The sequence below is a fragment of the Anoplopoma fimbria genome, chromosome 12, assembly GCF_027596085.1.
Source record: "Anoplopoma fimbria isolate UVic2021 breed Golden Eagle Sablefish chromosome 12, Afim_UVic_2022, whole genome shotgun sequence".
NCBI classification, from domain to species: domain Eukaryota; kingdom Metazoa; phylum Chordata; class Actinopteri; order Perciformes; family Anoplopomatidae; genus Anoplopoma; species Anoplopoma fimbria.
The window spans coordinates 17,941,458-17,965,121 of NC_072460.1; the positions used below are offsets into that span (position 1 = coordinate 17,941,458).

The 23,664-nt window shown below is 40.2% G+C and overlaps 2 protein-coding genes across 5 annotated transcripts in view; both read left to right on the plus strand.

The window, feature by feature from the left end:
* The first annotated feature begins 25 nt into the window (after positions 1-25).
* On the plus strand, positions 26-7,401 carry nol9 (nucleolar protein 9). Of its 4 annotated transcripts, none has more exons than XM_054609566.1 (13): positions 26-109; positions 936-1,463; positions 1,555-1,765; positions 1,947-2,077; positions 2,254-2,389; positions 3,022-3,118; positions 3,477-3,574; positions 4,147-4,314; positions 4,408-4,660; positions 4,751-4,865; positions 5,410-5,584; positions 6,099-6,232; positions 6,366-7,401. In XM_054609566.1, exons 2-13 carry the CDS (start codon positions 993-995, stop codon positions 6,483-6,485), a joined length of 2,109 nt encoding a protein of 702 aa, XP_054465541.1. In that variant the 5' UTR covers positions 26-109; positions 936-992; the 3' UTR covers positions 6,486-7,401. The 4 variants fall into 4 exon arrangements, with proteins under 4 accessions (XP_054465541.1, XP_054465539.1, XP_054465538.1 ...); XM_054609564.1 differs by lacking the exon at positions 26-109 and adding an exon at positions 231-461; XM_054609563.1 differs by lacking the exon at positions 26-109 and adding an exon at positions 231-404.
* Positions 7,402-11,680: 4,279 nt separating this feature from the next.
* Positions 11,681-23,664, plus strand: part of plekhg5b (pleckstrin homology domain containing, family G (with RhoGef domain) member 5b) — a 64,108-nt gene continuing 52,124 nt past the window's right edge. The window contains 1 exon segment of the mRNA XM_054609256.1: positions 11,681-11,771. Coding sequence (XP_054465231.1) covers positions 11,690-11,771 — 82 coding nt within the window. The 5' untranslated portion in view covers positions 11,681-11,689.

Genomic DNA, 23,664 nt, shown 5'->3' on the forward strand with positions numbered 1-23,664 from the left:
GCTGTTTACGCGACCGAAACCCAGGGAAATGTTTTTGTTGTCCATTCTTTAACATCCAGATGCACACCCGAAACAATAAAAAGCTACATATTTATTGTATTATTTGCAGGTATTTCACTTTTTACAAATTATTATGTGTGTGTCAATAGGCTAAATACAGTGTAATAGTTTTGCCTAATGACGTAAACGTAAATAATAAAACTCCGGGTTAAATCATAGTCGACCATCTAGATGCGGCGTCTGTTTGTGGCTCACACATGTTAGCTAGCCTGTTAGCATCGCCTCAGTAAACAGTCGGCCAGCTGGTTGGCGTCATTTTAACCATTTATAAAGGTGATGTACATAGTAAGACAATTAAGAATCACATCTACAGTCCTGCGTTGGTGTTTTTGCCCCAAGCTGGGGTACGTTTCTTCCACCTGAATGCAACAATGTTAGCTTGCAGTTAGCATACCTGTCAGGTAACTTAACGCTAAGTCTAAATTCATTGTTGTCTGACAGCTATTTCCTCTTTGTGGTGTGTATATGTATTTATTTATTAACTGCTCAGCCAGTTACGTTGATAAATGAACGCACATTGTAAGAAGTGTAACTTTAAAGCTAACGTTAGCTCGTTTAAGCGTGGTTAGCTTAGCTTTCAAATTGCTGCAAAATCGAGCTAGCTATGTTTTCATCATGAATAAGGTTCACAGTGGTGGGATTTACCTGGATTTACTTGGATATATTTACTTTGCACTGTGCTTTTATAGTAAAGCACTATGAACTGCATATATTACATAGTGTATTGTTAATATCTTATAGAGTACCCCTTTAACCACATGTTATTAATCATTTATTTAGTAAATGGTCATTTATTACCATTCCTTGTCCCTGGAGATATAGCTATAGTGTCACCTGTCCTTTCAGATGCTAATTCTCTTCCCCTCTCTTTGTAGGCTCTCCACTTCTGTTTTTCATCAGCACCCACATGAATAATTGTTGATTGCTGGATCATGAAGGTAAATAAACCCAAACAGGTCAAGGGCCAAGGTAAATCTCTGAAATGGAAGGATGTGAGGGGCAAAAGGTGCCGGCCGCCTATCAGTTCATCAGAGCTCAACTCCAGTCCTGTAATGGCCAGAATGGCGAAAGAGCACCAGGCGTCTGTGAAGAAAAAGCCAAACGTCAAAAGATTGAAGAATAAGGCAAAGCCTGTTTCTGACTCGAAGAAAAAAAAACCTCAGTCTGTAGCAAAGAAATCTAACGTGCAGGCTAATGGAAGTTCGGCGTTTACAATAGACGACGAGTCAAATGACTCACAGGACTGGAAGGAGTATTCCAAGTCCATTCATGGCAACGGTGTGGAGACCTCAGCTGACATGGAAGATGTAAGCCAAGGTAGACTGGAGGGAGATTCTCTCCATTACTGTGCAGAGAGAGATGATCGACAAAACCTTGCAGTCCTTGTCATGCAGAAGAATCAGGTATGCTTCAGGATGTTTCGATAAAGATCTGGCAATTAAGACATATTTTTATCCATTTATTTGACTGAGCATTACATTTACTCTCCTGCAGACCTTGTGTTTCCGTGGGAAATGCCTTTTGACCTGTCTGTACGGTCGAGTAGAAGTGATGGGATTCACCATTGAAGAAGGCCAGCAGTCATATCCACTCTTCTCCCCAGCCTCGCATTGTCCACTGACCATTAGAGCTCTGGAAAGCTCTGACCAGACCAGAGATGATAAAATGGAGGCTGCACCCATTCTTCAAAAGTATCTGCAACTAGGTAAACACATAAGCAGGCTGTTTTGCTATAAGAGAGTGATGTTATTATTTTGTAATGCAATTTACACATTTTAGTTTTAAGAATTATTTGGTGACAAAAATACTTAGCTGCGTATTAGGAAGCCTGTGCTATGAACTATATTTTTCTTTCCTTAAACCCCTTTTGAATGTGTGTTTTGCAGCATCATGGAAGAAATTGCAAAAGAAGATTACGACAAACTCATCCATCATCCTACTGGAGCCCATGGAGACGCCTCTGACACGCTTTCTGTCAAGCTTCACAGATCTCAGTGAATTGTTCAGCCCACCGATAGTGAGTTGACTGATATTTGTACATATAGCTACTGTCAATATTCACCTAATCACAAACAAGTTAAACTGCATTGAATTTGGAATAGCTGGAAGGAGATGAGCATAACATAAGCAGAATTCATGTATGGGTATTTTTGAAAGGCCAGTGTTGTCTAACAGAAGCTTTTCCACCTATAGAGTGAACTCATGTCAGCTGTTCTGGATACTCCACTCAATGGTCTTGGTATGATTCCCCTGGGCACAGCCATCGATGGCCTAAAAATGTCGAAGACGTACAGAAATGCTCTTAACATGGTTGTCAGCGCATGCAGAGGTAAGCACCTTTTTACACATGCAACTTGTTTTGCAATTTTTACATGTTGGCCTTGTGTCTGCAGAAGTTTAAATGCACAGAGAGGGGGGGAAGCATCTTGTTGTCGAACTTGATTAAGATCACTGTGATACCTTTCTCAGAAAGAGCAATTACAAATTAAGAGTCCATATTCAACATCATGTTAACATCTTGTTAAATATGGACAATATTCTAATCTAGAAAACAGAATTCAGAATCCAGTATTTGTAAATTCTAAAATTGATGCGGCGACGTCATGGCTTAGGAGTTAAGACGCCTTCCATGTACAGCAATGTTGCCCATTTTTATTTATTTAATTTTTGTGATAGAACAGAAACTCCTCTTCCTTCATATCATTATATGCACTTTGTGCACTAGGTACCGACAACGTGTAAGCATTGTTGCTGTTTGCGTGAGAGTCCCATCATGTCCGAACAAAGCCAATACAAACATTTATGTAACAGACATCTATGTCTGACAAAAAGCCATCCTGAAAACAGATGGATGAAGAGAGCATACTATCTATTCCATGTCTGATAATGGCTGCAAAAACACAAACACTAACATTTGATCCTGCACTGGCAAACTATTGGACTCGTGTCTGTCATTCATAGGAAACATGGATGGTTGTGCAGTCATCCTTGTTTGTGGTACCAAGAATGTGGGCAAGTCAACATTTATCCGCACCCTCATCAATAACTTACTAAATCAGTAAGTACTCATTCATATTTATATATGTCTAGTGATATTGTCATATTTATATGCTAGATTTAACATGATCTAGTGTTGAATATACTTATGATCCTTGTGTGCTATATAATTGGTTGTAATCCTTTATTTATTTTTTGTATTCAGTTAAAATTTGCTGCATCCTTTGACTTAACATTTCTATAGAGGTCATCAGTGCTTATCTCAAGACATCAAAGTAGTTATCAGTGTTATAGTAACCAAGATGGGTCTCAATCTTAAGACGGGTCTTAAGACCATTTTTTGAAGGTCAAGTCTGTTCTGTGATACTGTGTTCTAATGTTTTTCATAGAAAACTAATTGTCTGTGTTTGTGTCTTTAGCACTGCTAGTGTAGATTATTTGGAAGGTGACCTCGGTCAAACAGAGTTCACTCCCCCTGGTTGCCTGTCTTTGTCAACTGTCAGAAGACCACTTCTGGGTATGTTTTTTTATCCTCTTGATACTGTGATGTCTATTCTATAAATAATTTCAACTGAATTGCATAGTTAGGCAACAGCTTGAGTGCATGTTTACTTCCTGTCAGCTTTTGTCAATCACATACAGTGCAACAGTAAAAAAAAATGGGACACATTTGGAACGTTTACAGCTGTGAACGCTCTATATTAAACACACATGGTTGAAAGCATCCTTTTAGTAGATATTAATAAGTCAAAGTGTTTAAAACAATAGTTAAACATTTTGGAAAATAAGCTTTTTGGCTTTATTGCCGGGAAATGGCTAACCTCGCTCTATATCCAATAGGATCAAATTCCACCTACCAGCACATGTGAAGTTATCTAATTAACATGTGATATGGTTATGGGGTTATGTACCGGAATGTTTCTTGGCTGTAGCTCCATATTTACTGCACAGATAGTTGAGTGGTGTCAAGCTTCCTGCCAAAAAGGCTAAAAAGTATGATTCCCAAAATGTCAAACAATTATTTTATTAAATATATGAACTTGTTATTTTCATGTGGGATTAGTAGACTTATTTTGAGTTATTTTCCAGGTCCTCCTTTCACACATCAGTGCACACCTGAGCACATGATCTACTATGGTCATTCGTCATGCGAGACAGACTTGGAACGCTACCTGGAATCTCTTAAATCCTTGTGGCGTAGACGGTCCCAGAGCACAGAGACTCCCGTCATCATCAACACCATGGGCTGGATCAAAGGTCAGCCCAGGCTACACTCCATGACAGAATATGAAGAACTATATAATCTGTAATCAGTATCTTAACGTGTTCTTATTTTGGGGCTGTCCACAGGATTTGGATTTCAGCTGCTAGTGGACATGATCCGCTTCTTCCCGGTCACACATGTCGTCCAGCTCGGTCATAGCGGCATCACCCAGTGTCCCGCCCTCACTCCAGAGTTTCTGAGGACGGCACACGGCTACCAAACGCACCCACCTGCCCAGACCGCTCTGGAAGAGTTCACAAAGAGCCAAAATCCCCCAAGAAGTTACACTCACCTTATTGTACAATCAGAGTTTCAAGGAGTGGGGCGCCAAGGAACAGCGTAAGTTACACCACCGTCAACCTCTGTTGGCATTAACATGTAAAAACCTTCATTATTACATCAATTATGTGGGTCTTTTGTATTTGACAGAAAACACCAGCGCACTAATGAGCACAGAGAGCTGTCATTGCTGGCCTACCTGAGTCAGCTGCAGTCTCCTGACCCCGGACCAGTTAGACCTCTACACAGCCTCACCCCATACCAGGTACATGAGTCTTAATGCTGCAGTTTTTTTAATTTTTTAAATTTATTTTAAATTTTTTACCTCAGATAAATAGTTATTTCCTTAGAATTGAAACTTGTCTGAATGATGCATCATGGCGCATCAGGATTCAAAATTCCAAGGATTTGTGACACAGAAGATTCAGATAATTTATCATCATAGTCTTCCCTAACGAAAATTACACCTTGATAGTATCAGAACGGGGTTTGAGGAAAGAGTGACGCGTTGAAAGACGTTAATAATAAGTGATGTTAAATCACATATTCTGTATCTGCTTGTCTCAGTATGAAGAAAATAGTTTGTCATTTTGGGAAACCTGTTTATTTGTTCACTTACTGAGGGTTAAATGAGAAGATGGAGGATGTCTGAAATATGAAGCCAGAGCTAGAAACTGATTAGCTGAGCTTAAATACTAAAAATAGGGAAAGTTTTGGTTATGTCCAAAGTTTTTTTTTTTTTTTTTATTAAATAATTTCCATTTTCTTGTCTTGATTAGAACCTAAACCATTCTTCCTCTGGCCCATAGGTGCCCCACACAGCAGTGGCTTTAGGTGCGATCCATTGTGAGGTTGTACCGAGTCACATGTTTTATGCTGCCAATGCTACTCTGGTGGGACTCTGCTGCCTCGGGGAGAAGGTCACAAGCAGGGGAGGCCCAGTCCTGCTGTCCCAGGCTCCCATCTGCCCATGTGTGGGCTTCGGTACGTATCCTGCCTGGCCTATTGTATGAATGTTCAAATCCTATAACGTGTGTAAAATGAATAAAATTGACTTTTTTCTAGTAACTTTTTTGTTTGACATAAATTGAGCAAATATTAATGGATATTTGAATACAGAAATGCCCATAAAGCATTGTAATAACACTAAATAATCAATAATTCACAATTTATATGTTTGTATCAGCTATGTGTTGACAAATATACATACATTTTGTTTACCAATAAGTAATTCACAAAGAAATATTTACTATGCCAGTTAGTTAGGGTCAGTGACATCTCAGAGAGCACAACCTCCAAAAACAAAAATCCAAACGCTTTCTGTGGCGGACGGCAGTTTGTAAGCAATTCATAAAGTATCAAGGTGATGTTAAGTATGTTTAATGAGGACCCGGGGCCTCCAGGAACCCCAAACAGAGCATTAGGTTTAAGGGGATGGCTCTTGGCTGTTGAATTGAAATGTAAAATCTCTTAGTTTTGACATGCTAATGTGTTCCAGGTGTGCTCCGAGGTATCGACATGGTGCGAGGTCTGTACTTTTTGCTGACGCCTGTAGATCCCTCCATCCTTCGTAAGGTCAATTGTCTCCTCTTGGGTGCGATATCGCTGCCTGCCTGCATCCTCACAACACAGGTCAGAAGACTGCCCTGTTCTTTCATAACACTATACACTTAAAAGAACATTATTTGCCTAACTTTGACATATGGAGTTACCTTTTAAAGCTTTATATTGCCATTACTTATGGTATTTTTTGTCTCTGTTTCAGCCTGGCTTTGAAGGAGAGATGCCCTATGTCACTACAGACTACAGTTTTGATCTCACTGGTGCAGGAAAGCTGCGAGTCTTTAAGGGCCTGACAAGACCCAGTCAAATGGGGGCACAGTGACATTTTCTACACAGCATTGCCCTTTACTCTTGTCTGGTGTCTCACACCAAACCAGTGAGAATTGGCCTTTGAATGTACAGAACTGAGGTTGAGCTGGACAGTTTTTTTTATGTCAAGATTCAGTCTGACAGAACAGCCAGCATCACAGACTGCAGGACGAGATGGCTTACTTCAGGTTGCTGGACCTCCTACTGTACGTTTGTATTTGATGGGACTGTGAAGGAGTTTCTGCGTTTTCTGTCACATGAACAATTATATCACACTTTGTACTTACAGCTCTTCTTTGATGTCTCGTCATTGTGTAGTTAGCATTCCAAAGCTGCAAATGAATACAAAAACCTGCCAGATATTAAATGAGAAACACCTTTTGTTAAAACTTGTGGTTTTCTTGTTTTCAAGTTCTGTTTTAGACCAATGTTTATATTTGTTTCATAGTCATGGAACCATGTCGATTTCAGCGATGCAATGGTACTAGAACCTTTTTCTCATTGTGTGCAGTATAGTGATTCAGACAGTAGCCCTTTCATTTGTGAAAAATTGTATTATTGGATATAATGCTCACTGCCAAGACATTACATGTTGGTTGTGCTTGAATTCAGTCAAGTAAAGAACAGAACAGGGCAGGGCTGAGTTAAGCAGTGAACTTTGACCTGGCTTTTTGTCTGAATTTGAAGCCCTTTTGTCAGTATTGTGCTATAATCCCAGTGGGAGGTTTAATGGATATGGCTCTATTTTTATTAACTGCTGTACATTTGGTATTGTGTTATTAAAGGAACACAAAAGTGGTCCTGTATTCTTAGGTCATTCCGTGCGATGTGAAAATGCGACATGTTTCCTTTTTCTTATGAAGGCCCTTGTGGGATATAAAAGATCAAATTTAGGGACTATTTGCTTTCTTGGTTCTACCTTTCAGACCTCAAGGGGGCAGCACATGATTGTTGAGGGTTTTGCTTTGAACAACAGCAGATGTTCACATAGAAAATGTGTGAAGGGCAGTAATAAAAAAAAAAAAAAAAAAAAAACTGTCAAACAACTTTTTAAAAAGCAAATCAATCCTAGTTAAAGAAATCACAAACCTCATAAGACTGACTTGTAACTATATGTAGACCTTTTAAATCATCTGGCTGAGAATAGAAGGAGCATTTGGTCGTAAACATGCATTCACACAGTGAAGAATTGCTAATTTGTTAAGTGGGCTGTTTTAACATCCCCTCTCTGCCCTCTCGTTTTTCTTTGTTTGCTGTTCCCCGCCTCTTTATTGAGGGTGGAGAACACAAACACAACACAGCCACATTTTGGCAACGTCATTGTTTTGGCTTTGTCATTGTTTTTCCCGTAGACCTCATGCAAACCAAAGAGAAATCCCACTGCAGAGGTGTCACTAGATGGTCAACATGAACCTCAATGATCAGTTATAACAACAAACATATGTGAAATGTATTGAATACAAATTTAAAATTGTTTATTTCACAACAAGCAAAAAACACATTAGTTAAACATACCCTTTCTAACCCGGCATCAAAGTTAGAAAGGGAAAGTTAGTACATCAATCAAATAGAGCAAGTTATTAGCTCTAGTTCTGTTCAGAAACTGGATTCATTTATTGATAGAAGTTATATATTTTGAAAAGGTATTTTTAGGTAAAGATACCAAACGTCTCCCAGCAGGTTTGTTTAAATATGAAATCTAGATCACACATCATGCTTGTGGCTGAAACAGTGATCTGTTTACCTTCTCCCTCCCAGACAAAAAGTGCAATTCAACGGTGCACTGCAATGACAATTGAGCTGGGTAAAGTAACAATGCAGAGGCAGTGTGCTATTACAATCACTCAAAACCCCTGAGCATTCAAAAATACATGGAAGAAGAGAAACTCCCCAGATTCAGCTAATTGTTTCATAATATGGTTTGATTTTTTGAAACCCCACAAAAATAACGAAATGTCGTGACCATCCTCTGGACAAAACTAAGATGCTGGGGCCCTTTTCACCCCTAATCTCTTCCACTTGTGTAGAAACCCATTTTTGCTCTGTGGTAATATAATTTTCTGACATTAATATAGATTTTAATACAAAATTTTGATCTACAGGGTCCCTCTTCAAATTGAATGTAAGGTAATAATGAATATTCGTAATGCATATTCCCAGGTTCCCGACGTACCACCCTACTAGCAGTAGTAAAGCAATATTTCCAAGGGGAATGACAGAAAACTATTATATAGTATTATTCAAGATTACAGTTTAGGTTAAAAAAACACCTGTTTTTTTGTGAAACATGGGAGCAAATATTATAGTCAATTTTGCAGTTGTAAACGTATGGTCTAAAAGTTTATTCCTTGTTGCAAGGAATTTTATGTATGCTCCCTAGTTGCAGTGTATTTTAATGAAATCAACTGACAGGAAGTAAACATGGACCCAAGCTGTTGCCTAGCAATACATTTCCCTTGAAATGGTCTATATCAGAGTTAAGAATAATGATAGCCACTCATCATTCTCTTTATTTGGGGAAGTTTACACTCAAGCAACTCCAGCCGAACTTGGGTTTGACCATTTAATCTGATTTGTCAAAGACATTAATTATTCCTTATCTTGAAATAATTTTCTCTTTTAAAAGTAAAGCATACAGTTTGAAAACTCCACACTAAGCATCAATCTAATGTTATGCTTGTCTTCCTTGAGTCTCTTTAGCCTCAGTCTGTTTTTATTATTTTTAATTGATTCAGCTAGAAACCTTAAAACACTATCTGGAGACAAATAAATTAGAAGCCACCTTTCAGTGTAGAAATACACATCAAACAAGTCAAAGTCCAGTATTAGCAGAAAAATATAAAAATACATTTCTCATAATGCAGAATTGTACATAATACTGTGAAATTGAATGATCTATGCATATTTTACGCTGTATCACCTAAATGTTGAAGATGATACATGTGGGGCTCATTGTACTTTATCTGCTGTGTAATTTGAGAAGTTCTCCTGGGAATGAAACATTCTTAATCTTAATCTATAACAACACTTCATAATGTATTTTGTGCATTATATTTTGTATTATTCATGTTATCAAACTGTGGAGTAGTGGATTGGGAGCATGAGTAGAAGTAAAAGAAAATGTAAATTTCTTACCATTGTTATGCCGATGACACCCAGCTGGTCTTGTCATTTCCTCCTGGTGACACCCAAGTGGAGGCACGCATTGCTGCGTGCTTGGCTGACATCTCGAAGTGGATGGCGACACACCACCTGAAGCTCAACCTGGACAAAACCGAGCTACTGTTCCTCCCGGGGAAGGGTTGCCCGCACCGAGACCTGTCCATCACCATTGATGATGCCGTGGTGACGCCAACTCGGACTGTGAGGAATCTGGGTGTGACCCTGGACGACCAACTGTCGTTCTCAGCAAACATTGCATCCGTCACACGCTCCTGCGGATTCCTGCTCTACAACATCAGGAGGATTCGCCCCTTCCTCACTGAGGAGACGGCGCAGGTGCTCATCCAGGCTCTGGTCATCTCCCGCCTGGACTACTGCAACTCACTACTTGCCGGAGCCCCGGCGTCGGCCATCAGACCTCTGGAGCTTGTCCAGAAAGCTGCAGCACGTCTGGTGTTCAATCGCCCCAAGTTCTCCCACACAACTTCCCTTCTCCGTTCTCTACACTGGCTCCCTGTAAGAGCTTGCATCCAGTTTAAGACTCTGGTGCTAGCCTACAGGGCAGTGAAAGGAACAGCTCCTTCCTATCTCCAGGCCTTGGTCAAGCCCTACACCCCCGCCCGACCACTTCGCTCTGCTGCCTCGGGCGATTGGTTGCCCCGTCGCTCAGAGGTTCCTGCGGCCGATCCACCCGGTCACAGCTTTTTTCTGTCCTGGCCCCTCAGTGGTGGAATGAACTCCCCACTGATGTCAGGACAGCAGAGTCGCTGCCCATCTTTCGGCGCAGGCTGAAAACTCACCTCTTCAAGAAGCACTACCCTGAGCCTTCCTCGTAGCACTTATTGCATTCGTATTAGTTGTTGCACTTACTGAATTCTTATTCGTTTACTGCACTTATCCTATTCGTAGTAGTTTGTAGCACTTATTATATTCGTATTAGTCTGTTGCAATTATTGTTTTCGTAGTAATTTGCCTCTGCACTATACTTTTGCTCTGGTTTATGCTTTAAGATGCTTGTTTAAGAAAGGAGATGCACTTATGACTTCTAGTGACTAGTAGTTCTCTTGAATACCTATGTTGAATACACTTCCTGTAAGTCGCTTTGGATAAAAGCGTCTGCTAAATGACTGTAATGTAATGTAAATGTAATGTAAATATCCAAGTAAAGTAGCCTTCAAGTACCTCAAAATTGTTCTTGAGTAATTGCATTTACTGTAAATATTTTATGTAATGAATGTATTTCCACCACCAAACGATGGTCATTGTATCTAATATGCTGTCTCCTCTTGACTATTTTCAGATACAACTTGGTGGAGAGACATCTGAATGGAGTCTGGTGTGTGTGCACTGTTAAATGGACGTGTTGTTGGTGTGTCTCTCTGGCGCCTCTAGCGGCCACATTGCGCTACTACACAGAGAAACTGCATCGAGTCTTTTGTGGGTTCAGGTTGTGTGAATGAATGGAGAGCCGATGGTTGATCAGAGAGGGCGGCGAGACGAAGCAGCCCCCAAAATATGTTCAACTTCAACAACACGCTGTGTAAAGTTGATAGAAGGAACTCCATCCATGCATTTACTTCTTTAAAGCTTCACAAAGAAGGTTTTTTTTCTTCTTTCTTGTAATCCAATTCCTGCACCAACAGACGTCGGAGGGCGAGGAGATTCCTTTTTTTTTTCCTCGCATGTGTGCAGATAGAAACTGTTATATACATCTTAACACGGACCCAACACTCGTAGCGGGACCTCAGCGGTTTGTGAGACCTGCACTCACTTTTCGTGGGTGTTTTTTTCTTTGTTTTGGCCACTCTTTTCCGTGCATTGCACCGCGATGTGAGTTGCAGCTTTGTGCTCTCCACCGACACACAGACCGGCTGAGTCGTTTTTTCGAGGACGATTACGCGCAGAAATGGGAAGAAAATGAGCATGACATAGTGAAGACGGCTCATTAAACATCGCTGGGTTGATTAGCATTGACACCGACACACACACGGAGGGGATTTTTTTTTTTTTTTTTTTTTTTTTTTTTTTTTTTTTTTTCAAGAACTGCATGCATAGATGGTGCCAAACAAGTGGACCATGAATTCAGTTCTGCACAAATCGCCACCGAGGAGCTGGCTTGGTCTCAGATTACGACTCAGTGAGTAAAAATTCCTGAATATTGATTACCTTTTTCTGTATTAATATGTCAAGCTGTTTGGGGAAAACTCCCGAGTCACCTGAATGCTTTGTTCTGTAAGAGACACATTGTGTACTGCGCTCAATGCACTCAGTTGCTCTTTAAAGAAGTCAGATAGGAAGGGGGATTACTTTGATCTTCAGGCACCAGATCTTTGTTTAATGCTCTCCCCCCCCCACCCCCTCCAGTCATCAAAGTTACTAGCAACTTGGCAAGTGACCTGAGCAATTATCCCAGCTGGAGGCAGGGGCATTGTAATCAGAGGAGGACAGTACACTCTGCTCTGAAGTTCCCCTCATGATGATGAAGGGTCTTGGTGCAGCTCAGCATAAACTCAGATGATAGATATTAGCTTCTTGTAAATCTCCAACCAATACTATTTATTATGTCTCCCCCAGGCCTGACATCTGTGCTTTTTCCTCTGTCTTTCCCAGCTCATAATTCACATCAAAGGGACATTTATAATATAAAGGCATATCCTCGGCCTGCAACTAACAATTATCCCCCCCCCAAGTGTGCATGCTTAAATGGTTTGTTTTGTTTTAAAAACCAAAGAGAATGAGTTTTCAATAATAGAGACTAATAAAACACATTTAAGAAGTTGGAACCAGTTACTTTTTGGAATTTTTGCCTTAAAAAAAGGTTAAAGAATGATCAGTTTTGTTGCAGGTTGATAGTCTGTAAATCCACTAATCTCTTTCAGCTCTACACCCAGCAAGCTCCAAGTTTTTTATCCCTGGCGAGCCTTACATGTGTGATGTATGCATTGCTGGCAGTTCATGGGTTCATACAGTAAGAAGTAAGCATGGAGTTAGCAGCCTTAATTGGTTGAGTCTGGAACCCTTCAATGTTCCAGGCCACCGGAGTCATAAGCCTGTCTTAAACACACTAGTCTAATCTGGGACCAGATGTCTAGTCTGGTCTCTATCCACCACTGAAAAACAAAAACACAGACTAGAAACCTCAGCTATTACTCTTTATATGAACTATTAGGAAGTTAAAATGTCAGTCATCGTTAAAAAAAAAAGGCTACATAAAGCTTTGGCTCAAATCAATGATTTCATGATTGTAGTTTTGTTAGTTAAGTTCATATCCCAAAACTTTATTTTTGTCATTAGTTGTGGAGAGCAAGGTAGTTCTCCAATCATCATATGTTTATTATGGATTGTCACTTGTGTCATCTATTGTTGCAGGTTAATGCCACAATCAAGTTATCAACCCCACCACCACGTCCATTCACTAGCTGTTCTGGAGCTTTTAATCAGATCGCATGATCTTCTTCAGTATAGTTTGCCAAGAAGTGCCTCTATATGAAACAAGCAACAAAAAGACATTGCTGAAAGACATTCAAAAATACCAAAATGTTCTCAGATGATCAGCTTGTCCAGTACTACATTTACTTCGCTTGACAAAATAATTTCCTCACAAGGACCTTTTAGTTGCTGCACATGAGTGTTGGAGTTAAAATGTTCACTCTTTCTTAGCACTAAGGACTTTACGTCCATGTTGGCTTTAAAAATTCATTTCAATATTAATTTCTAAACGTTTGAAAAAAAGTCTCAGTACATTGACCATATAGAATCTGTTCTGGAGCTTTCAGTCATATCACATTATCTTCATCAGCAGATGGAGTTTGCATGGACTTCAAATTTCTATATATTTTTTGCACTTTAAGGACTTCTCGTCCCTGTTAGCATTTAAGATAAGAAAACACTCTCACCACAAAGTCCATTGAGTACTTGTTCTTGCGTTTTCGATTACATCACATGATCTTCATCTGCTGATGGAGTTTGCACAGGAAGTGTTTGGAAAAATGGACATTTACAATTTACAATTCCATGACAAATGGACACACTCCCGTCTACTGATTAAGGTCATGTGATATGAGCGAAAGTTCCAGAACAGCTACTCAGTGGAACTTTTGGTGAGATAGTTTTTTTTGGCAGAATTGTGGTGATTTTTATCTGATAAAACCATAGAGATCTGAGGGAGCTATGGAGTGTTTAGTCTCACTGCTACAGCATTTGAACCTGACTAGACTGGTGTAATTTGGGTTCATATGCCATGTTGTGTGTGTGTGTGTGTGTGTGTGTGTTTGTGTGGGTGTGCAAGTCTACTGGTGATTTTCGCCTGGGTTGTGGTTTGTGCTGTTCAAACTTCAGTTTTTGGACTGTCTCTCCATTGTTCCACTTTTTTTCCCTGCAGTGATTTCCTTTCTCTTTTCCACCCTTTGCATTTCTGCCTTTTCCTGATGGGCACTCTGGGTCACAGCCTTTGCGCTGCTTTTTGTTTTTCTCTCTTTCTCTCCAACTGGAGAGGGATAATTATCCCAGCTTCATGTGCAATGTTGCAACTCATCCTAAAAACTTTTTTGCACAACAACCTTTACTGTTTTTATTAAGGCCCTGCACTGAATATGTCAGTTGCACGGCAGGCTTTGTAATTATTTTTTCATGTCTCTCTAGAGGTCTTTTTGTACTCTTCATATTAAAAACTGCTTACAGGCTGCAGGTTGCACCAAAATAAACACTCATCTTAGCTTTTTTTTTTCTCTAGGTGAATGTATTATCTGAAATGGGAAAACGAATCAAGCACAACTGCAATGATTCTCCGATCCTCTTACTTGTGTCTGACAAAATTACATATATGATATATATATGATATATATGATATGAATGCAGTATTGGCACATGAATACATCATTTTGCGGCTCACTAAGCACAGGTGACTATCACAATACGCAGATGTAACAGGTGGTGTGGCCTTCTACACATCACTGCGGTATTGGTTTTGCAGTTTTTAGTCAGAGATGAAGTCATTGTCATGAACATGTTCACAGCTGGAGGCCAGTTCTCCCTCCCCTTCTCCCACGTATCTTCTCCCATCATCCCTTTCTCTCTCACAAAGGACTCCCAGAACCCTTGAAACAGCTGATAGTAAACAGAAGCCGAGACTGTTCTTCTACTCTTAACTCTTTGGCTCTTATTACACTCATTTGCAGCACTTTGTATAGCTGTTATTCTCATTTTGGGAGACATTGCTTCAGAACAGTAGACATGTTTTTTGGGTTCAAATTCAGACGGTGTACTGTTTATTTTTTGCTTTGACGGGTATAAGCCTATTGTCTGTCCTCGTCCTTCTCTGCTGTTTTGCATTAATAGAGAACAAACTGTTGTGCTCAGCTTTGCATTCAATTTGCGTCAGTGTTTATCTTTACATTTGGTCTAAAGTCTAACTTTATGTTGTAAATAGACCAACAGGGAACTGCTCCACTTCATAGTGTGTATCAGATAATTAGAGGGGCTATGTGAAGGTCACACACCTTCTTTAACTTAAGAACCATAGCGGTAAATGTTTATCTCTGAATGTGTCCTTCCACACTCATAACCTCCACCCTGGCTAAATGGCTGTTTATGCGTATTGCAGCCCTCCACATGACAATAACTGTACTTTTAGGAAATAAGTGTTTTTAATTCCTGTTGACTCTGTTATTGGCTTCTCAGAAGCATCCCCCACTGCAATTTTAACCAGATTGTTCAAATTATGGGATTATTCATATATCAACAAGTTGAAGAGTGGTTGTTTGTCCCTGCTGGTTTTCAGGATGGACAGTTAAATTACACGATGCCTCATAGTAATTCACTTGGCATGGATGGCCCCGCACACCCTCCTCATGCTGCAAGTTTATGGTGGTTTATGCATCAGTGTTTAAGTTATCATTAAAAGATAATATTAGAATATTATCTGTTGATAATATGATACATCCCAGCCTCAGCTTAACTTTGTGTTTAGTGCTGACGTAAGCATGCCAACAGACATAAAGATGTTGATCAAAAACATTAAACCTACTAAAGAATATTAAATGTTATTAAACCTTACACCTAGCCAACATTGTGAGCATGTTAGCCTGCTGACATTAACATTTAGATCAAAGCAACCTCACAGAGCTGCTAGCATGGCTGTAGACTCTTAGTCCTGCAAGATGGTAGTTATGGAGATGAATAAATCACCAGGCACAGGCTGTACTTATTACTCTTTTTCTTTTAGTCCATCTCAGTTTAAGTCTGGCTGGAAGAAGTTTTTAGAGTGTCTCTTTAATGGAACTGAAATCGCGTTTTCTCTTTCACACAGAGAAGTCTTAAATTTCTTATAGTCTTCGTTTTTGCCAGTGAAGGGTTAACCTCGGCCCGTTTGATGGGCCACCTTACTAAATATAAACCCAAACCTCCTCCATATGGGCACGCACAAGCCTTCAACTGCACTCCCTCTGTCAACACTCTCGGGCTCACACACACTTTTTTCCCCCCTCACAGCACACACTCTCTTAACAGGCTCATTTACAGTCTTATCGTACTTCACCAGCTCACACACTCATTTCTCAACACACCATTAATACTTTAGTGAGTGTGTGATTCTATTGAGAAGCCAGTTCATTCAGTCTCGGCACTCTGAGTTCTATTTCTGTCTGACACTAAAACAAATTAGACGTAGTTGAGCCAACTTTTGCTTTTGTTAAAGTGATGCTCAGGGAAGGAAAACAATTGTAATAAAGAACTTCATATTTTTTGCAAATACTTTCGGTGTGTTTACTGGCAAACCATGTGCTATGTTAACGACAGGCCAACAGTTAGATGACAAGTGTGATACCGTCTAGCCATGCTAGACATTTCCCTCATTTCCAGTCTTTATACAAACCTCCAAGCCAACCGTCTCCTGTTTCTAGCTTAAAATATAACAGATAGTAATGACAGTGGTATGAATTTTATCATCAAACTCTCGTCACAATAGATGAGCATGTGCGTTTTTCAAAAATTTTAAAACCTTCCCTTTTAATGTCCTGGAGCTGTAACATAAAAATACTGACAACATGCTGAGCTGCTCCTCCCATCATCTTTATAGCGCTAGAAGACTCAGCTACAGTGAATATGTATCTTTCTTTATGAGCCATTGTCAAATGTCAGTAGAAAAGAGGTTAAGGGCTTGTGTTCAGGATTGTACTTTTCAGAGATGCATGCCTTGAATCTGGTATCTAGATGATGTTTGCCCTAAGCTGCTGGATGCCACATTTGGAAAAAGTTAACATGGTTATCTGACCTAATGATCAAAGTTACCTATGCCAGAAGCAGCTGCACATGATACTAAATCTTCAGTTTTCTTAAGTTTTAAGGGGAAAAAATGTCCCATGCAGGTGTGATTACAAATGTGTTGTAATTTACTTCAGTCTTCAGTCTTCATGATGAGTACTAATTCTAGAGGGGGAGCTCTCAAACGTCTGGAAAAATTACCCAGATGATGTCATCTCAGGAGGCCCGAATTGTAAACTGGCCGTGTCAGTTTCAAAACATGAGGGGTTTTATTTAGAAGGGAGGGAGGGTCTATTTGAAAGACTGAGTTGCATTGTGGGAAATGTAGGATCCAGTGTTTTTGGAGCATGACCTCATACCAGGGAGTGGAAGTCAGAAAATCTCAACCTCTGCTGTTTTTGATTTTGACCATTCTATACATTAATCCGTCTCTCAAAAGGCTCCTCACTTTATGAAGGTGCCCCTTTAAGAGGTGAGAAACACATTCAAACTGGACAGGTATTCAGAACCTTGGAATATATATATATGTATATATATTGGTGATAGAAAAAGTACACCCGCTTACATCCTGGTTGTGATTTTTAGACTTTTTGCTCTATAACAGATGCCATGTCAGAAAATGCACCCTGGGCCAGCACACGGCTGTTAGATATGAGTTGCTGTTTTCAAAGTAAAGAGTCCATTCCTAAAAGCATGTAATTGGACTATTTTTCATAATCCAATAATTTATTTGTGTGAGATTAGATCAAAATGCATGTCTGTCCCATACTGGTGGCAGGTACTTTCTAGACGCCTGATGGATGATGATGAAAGCAAGGCTGTCTAGTACCTCTTTATGCTTCCCTCTTTGTTTCTGCAGTAGGTGGAAATTGGCCCTTGTATTTGCAGCCCGGTTCTCATGCTGCACGGCTGCTCTCTTCATTAAAAGGGAAGCCGTGTGCTCAAAGCTGCTTCAGATTATTACCATATGTCTGCAAAGCCCAGAGCTGAGCAGCAAACCGGCTCCCATCCTACCCTCTAATTTCTTATCCCAAAATTGGACATGTGGGTCATTGTGTGTGACAACGTCCCTCCCTTCCCCCGGCCGGTGCAGCACATTCTCACCGTATTTCTTCTCCCATTTTAGATGCATAATAGCAGTGCAACGACTTTCAAGCAACACTTGGGATATTATGACTTCATTTGATACATTTAACTGCATGTTGTTTTAACCCTTTTTCAAAAAGATATTAGGAGTGGAAGCGCTTTGTCTTAGATAAGAATGTTATAACGGGACTTGTTTTATTCATTTGGTCTTTCTCATCACCAAGGCCAATGTGTGCATTGTACCTCCACAGAAATAACTGAGCTCAGTCACCACAGAGCGGGTGCATTCATAAAAAAGGAATAAATCTTTCCTGAGACATAAAGGGCGCAGGCACTAATGAATGCAGAAAAATGTCAGCCTTTTACAGTTTGCGCAAAACATAAAGAAAGTCCACTCTGGATGTAGGAGGAGGTTTAAAAGAGATCTTTGTGTCACCCAGTCCAAAAGCCATTGGCCCAGATTGCCCGTCCCAGCATGCAACTCACCTCTGCATGAATACAACACTTGTCTGATGGAGTGGGCAGAAAGCCCCCCAATCGCCAGGAGATCCTACACAGGGCTTTAACATGAGCAGCTTGCCTCACACTCAAGTTTTGTACAGTTTGAGAAACTCTTCCATGGATGAAGTCGATGCTCAGGGAAAGGCAACAGCAGAGGACATTTTACTTGCTGGTGGAGATACGTTTGATAAACCTTTTTGCAGTTGGCTGTCTGTAATACAGTCTAGCTCTCTTAAATGGATTAAAAAAGAGCAGCATTTGGTGCTTGGCAGCACTTCGGTGGCTTTCAGTGGATGATTAGTGGATTATTACAAAATCTACAGTATCAACAGGTAGAGGCATTGGACATTAATGTAGTGAGACAACTGTTACCTTCTTAAAACCTGCCTGTTAAAACCTGGATGCCAGCTTCTAAGCTTATTCCATGTTTAGCATCAATAATATGAGCCCCTGGAAATGGGCGTACTTGGACCAGCCTTGAAGCAAAACTTGGACAGAACGTTCAAAGCAGAACAATGTGTTTTATGGCTTATAGCTAGATGAGGTAATTGTGCAGGTGGGAATGAACATGAACAGGAACATATTGGCAGTTGGCAGAGTTTAAAGTTGAGTAAGTCTGGCAAGTTTTATATAATAAAGATGGTTGATGAGAAGGGTGTTTTGATTTTCTGCAGAAGTCCAGATTATTATCATTTTTTTGGCGGGGTCAAGGGCAGGTTAGACACTGTGGGATGAGTTAAGTTTTAGGGTAATGATTTGAACATTCAGAGTATATCTTAATTACCAAATAGCTGGTTGAAGAACTCGTGATGTTCCTGTCCTGGAAGAAGCGTGGAGCATACGAGCTGGAGGCACTGCCACCCTCTCTCACTCAAGTGGGAATAGAGCGCTACTCCTGGTCCTCATCCCTGGACGTCATCCATGATCTGTGTGGTAAGCTGGAGTCCTGTGAGGATCACCTGACTAAGTGGTGGATTTGTGTTTGTGTGTGTGTGTTTTCTCACTATGAAACAGGAGGCTGGGCAGTGGTATGGTTTCCCTTTGTCTAGCCTTTTTATTTTCTATTATTTGCCACTGGTTGAATTTTTTATAGCAAAGTGTAAAATCTAAAGGTAAATAAAAGATGTACATGATAGTTATTCTTTTTTAAATTGACAAGTAGGATTTGTTGATGTAGAATTCGGTGTGCATATCCGCAAAACTTACCCTTTAGTTCAGCCTACAGCTCATGTGCAGGAATCTCAACCTTTTAGGATATTTGTCTAACTAAAAAAGTTTCCCATCAAAGCAGAACATACTTTACATTTAACATATAAATTATTTGTAGACGTTTGTCCTTGTTCAGAAATTTTACTGATTGTTGATTGGATAACAGTTGTGAGTTTCACAGGTCAGAGTTTTATTAACTGTTGTGAGAGCCAATTTGCAGTGCTCCAACCTGCAAAATCTGCGTTAATAAACCACCAGAACTTCTGACTTTATGTCCTGCTGTGTGTGCGTTTGAGAGAGAAAGCCAGCAATAGAGGGGAAAGTGGATTATTGCACGCAATGTTTCTGTTATTAGTTATCAATAACCTACTCGAAGCACTGCTTTGTCTTTTTAAGAACCGTCCGCCAAAACCTGTTCTAGTTTATAGTAAACTTATGCGGACTCGCCTGACCCGCTGACTCACTTATGAATATTATTGTACCACTTTGGTCCAACCTGAAATATCTCAGCAGCTACAGACATTCATGGTCCTTAGAGGATGAAGTCTACCGACTGAAGTGATCAGCTGACCTCCCTCTAACACCACCATGTGGTTTAAATTTTGGGCTTTTAGTGAAATAAATGTCATTCTATTAAATGGTTTGCGGTGATATTTGTGTTCAGTAATTCATGTTGATCTCAGGATGAATACTAAGAACTGGGGTGATTCCTAACTTTTCATTTTGCACCATAGTCTGCTTTACCTTGTGTATATAATGTTAGCATTTTCATTGTGAGCTTGTTAGCGTGCTAATGTTAGCATTCAACCAAAAAGCACCAATAGGCCTAAGCACAGCCACACAGAGCTGCAAGCATTTTCATGTTTGGGAGACAGCAACAAGCTATAAACGTGGTTCAGTTTTTACCTCTGATAGCATTATTATTAATTTATTATTCAGCATAATGGAAAAAGGAATAGAAACCTTGTGTGTCGTTCTGACCTGGCTGCTCCACTATGACATGTGTGACATGGATCAGACATTACCTCACATTGTTGTTTGTAACTCCTCTGCAAACATCATGGAAAGGCTTTTTTTTTTTTTCCATTGCTCTGTTCCTCCGTGGAAAGCACTCAGTGACCTGGCATGAAGACGAGCTCACATGAGAGGAAAGAACGGATGAGACCAGCTCCTCAGATGAAATATTTACCACCGAAGAAGTGCATAGCTGAGCTGAAATGCTTCCCTGTCTCCTCTCAGGGCTTTTTTTTGACGTGGCACAGGGGCACTTGCTTTCCGCTGTGCTGCCCGATTTATGCCATTAGTGAAGAGGAAGTGATAACACAGGGCCGGAGGAATGTTCTTCATCCTCTTCTCTCTGCCAGCCAGCCTCCTGGAAATCCGGCCACTTTCTGGCCAGCCTAAGGAGGTGCCTGCTGAGGCAGACTTGTTTGGCATAGACCTAAAAGAGGAATGACACAGAAGGAACAGTGGGGCTTTGATCCTTACCTTTTCACCATCTCTGTAATTAAGCCCCAAGCTTCTTCCGAAAACATTTCCCAGCTCTGTTGGAGCACTCAGCCCTGGAGCTTCTCAGCTTAAAGATACTTTTTGTCTCTGCAAAACACAACAGAATCAGTTCTCTGAATCAGTCCCAAAACTCACTTATCTTGCCTCATTTAGAGAGTCACCACTGCTTTCAAAGTCTTATGACACTACAGAAGGTAGTTTCAGGTAAAAATGTCAAACGCGTAGTTGTCAGCCATGCAGCATTAACAAGGTTGTACACACACATTCTCGGTGCTCCTCTCTGTACATCTGTGCAGCTAGAACACTACAAAAGCAACGGATCTGTTTTCACGCCTTTTTAAAAAGTACTTTCTTCATTTGCAACAACTCATCATCAGTATTGACAGTAAAGTGTGTGTGTGTGTGTGTGTGTGTGTGTGTGTGTGTGTGTGTGTGTGTGTGTGTGTGTGTGTGTGTGTGTGTGTGTGTGTGTGTGTGTGTGTGTGTGTGTGTGTGTGTGTGTGTGTGTGTGTGTGTGTGTGAGAGAACAAGTATGAAAATTATTTATGGGTGATTTCCAAGCTGAAATGATTAACCAATTAGTTGATCAGTTGAAATTTATTTTGATAATCATTTATCGAGAAAAACAAAACAAAACATTTTCTAGTTCCAGGTCCTCAAATCAGAGACTTTGCTGCTTTTCTATGTTACATATGAAAGTTTACAGAACAGTTTTTTGGGACTGTTGGTTTGACAAAACAATTATACCTTGTGTGAATTATGGGCTTACCAGCATTTGCAAATGTTAACAATATGCTACAGTTGTCTTCCTTTTTCTCACTTTGGGTAAATATATAAAATGAGAACACAGCCTGTCACACCTTAATCGGGATCATGTGATGGAATAATACTTCAACCACGACAAAGGGATTGGACGACGATCTGCTGAAGTGGCCTCGGTTAGCAGTAACAAACTAAGTTAGCTGCATTAACTTAAATGTTGCAGGGTTCGGGGAAAAGTAAGGTAGCTAAATACGCTACTGTTCATTCCCAGAGCCACTTATTCAGGTTTCCCCATCATCCCTCAGTTGTAAGAGGCAATGGTGTGATCACATTATCCCAATGATGGTGTTCCCACATCATTTGTTTCCCGAAAAATCTCTAAGGAAATGAAGACACTCGTGGATGCCAGATCAGTGAAAGGAATAACCAGAAGTCAGACAAGGTATATTCGGGCTAGGAATAACGTGGATGGACTATTTATAGATTATCTGATAATTAAGATAATTGAAGCTTGAAGCTCCAGGATATTTCACTGGCAATGCATATTACAGTTGACTTAATTTGGATAAGTAGGATAATGAGAAAAAGTTGATTTCTCGTAAGAGCACATCCTTAAGGTCAGCCGACATCACCAAATATTAATACCTGGTCAATGTTTTTAATGAAGGTGTAGATTTAAAGCAGGAGACTGGATGTCGACTGGTAGTTGGGATTTGTTTTTTGGTGACTGCTAATAAAAGCAGAAAATAACAAAATTAGTTTCTTTGATGGGACCTAATTTGGCCAGTTCAAAATAACCTGTGTACAAACACACAAGAATTCCCCCGGTTGTACTTAGCCAGGGATTCCAGTAACTGCATAACATTCTTCTATTTTACTTGGAATTACCAATAAAGCCCATGAAAAGAATAGTCTGGCACAAAAGGTCAGGCTATTATATAAAATCAGCTTGACCAATTACTGTACTTTCTGGCAATAATGCCCTTAAAAATTCAAGATATGCAGTAATCCCCTCATGACCACTCTTAAATATGGTGACAGGGTATTGAGTTCCACCTTAATGTACCGGTCATATAGACAGCTAATATGCATGGAATGACTTGAGAAAGTTGTATTGCTTTCATTTCCAAAATGATTCTTTCAATTCCAAAACGAGTCAGCAGAGGGAATTAGATATTATTTGTTTTCCTCCATCTTATGAATTGAGAATTGTTGACTGCTCCTCCACCCCTCTGGAACAGTTTACACATGCTGTACTGTGGTTTTCAGTTTAATACATGGGGACTTCGGGTTTGCTCAGATGTGGTGGAGGAGGGAGAAAGATGAAGGGAGGGGGTAGGAGAGTGTGTGATGCACATGTGTGTGATTTAACCACTATGGGGGTAAAACAACATTAAGGAGGGCTGTGTCCTGCCCCCGCTGCAACCGAACCCTCAGCATTAGAAACAGCTGCAACCTGCTTGTGTTTTATCGTCTGCTCGCTGGTTCCAGACTCATTCACCTGTAGAGGAATACTGCAGGGCTTCAGTAGTAAAGGTCGGGGTTGGTATTCACTGAACAGAGCCTTTTTAGGTGCCATTATTCACCAAGTGTGATTTGATAGCTATAAATAAGTTTCTGTGTAACACATTAGGGAACTTTTCCAAAAAGCTTCAGGAGTCAATAAACACAAGCTTTTGTGTTCTTTCATTTTGTAGGTAAGG

What these genes read in the sequence shown, in the direction of transcription:
- nol9 (XM_054609566.1), top strand. Translation starts at nt 993, where the DNA reads ATGAAGGTAAATAAACCCAAACAGGTCAAGGGCCAAGGTAAATCTCTG. An exon ending in TGTCAGAAGACCACTTCTGG is followed by an intron (nt 3,575 to 4,146) that starts GTATGTTTTTTT and finishes GTTATTTTCCAG; the next exon opens with GTCCTCCTTTCACACATCAG. An exon ending in CCTGCATCCTCACAACACAG is followed by an intron (nt 6,233 to 6,365) that starts GTCAGAAGACTG and finishes TCTCTGTTTCAG; the next exon opens with CCTGGCTTTGAAGGAGAGAT.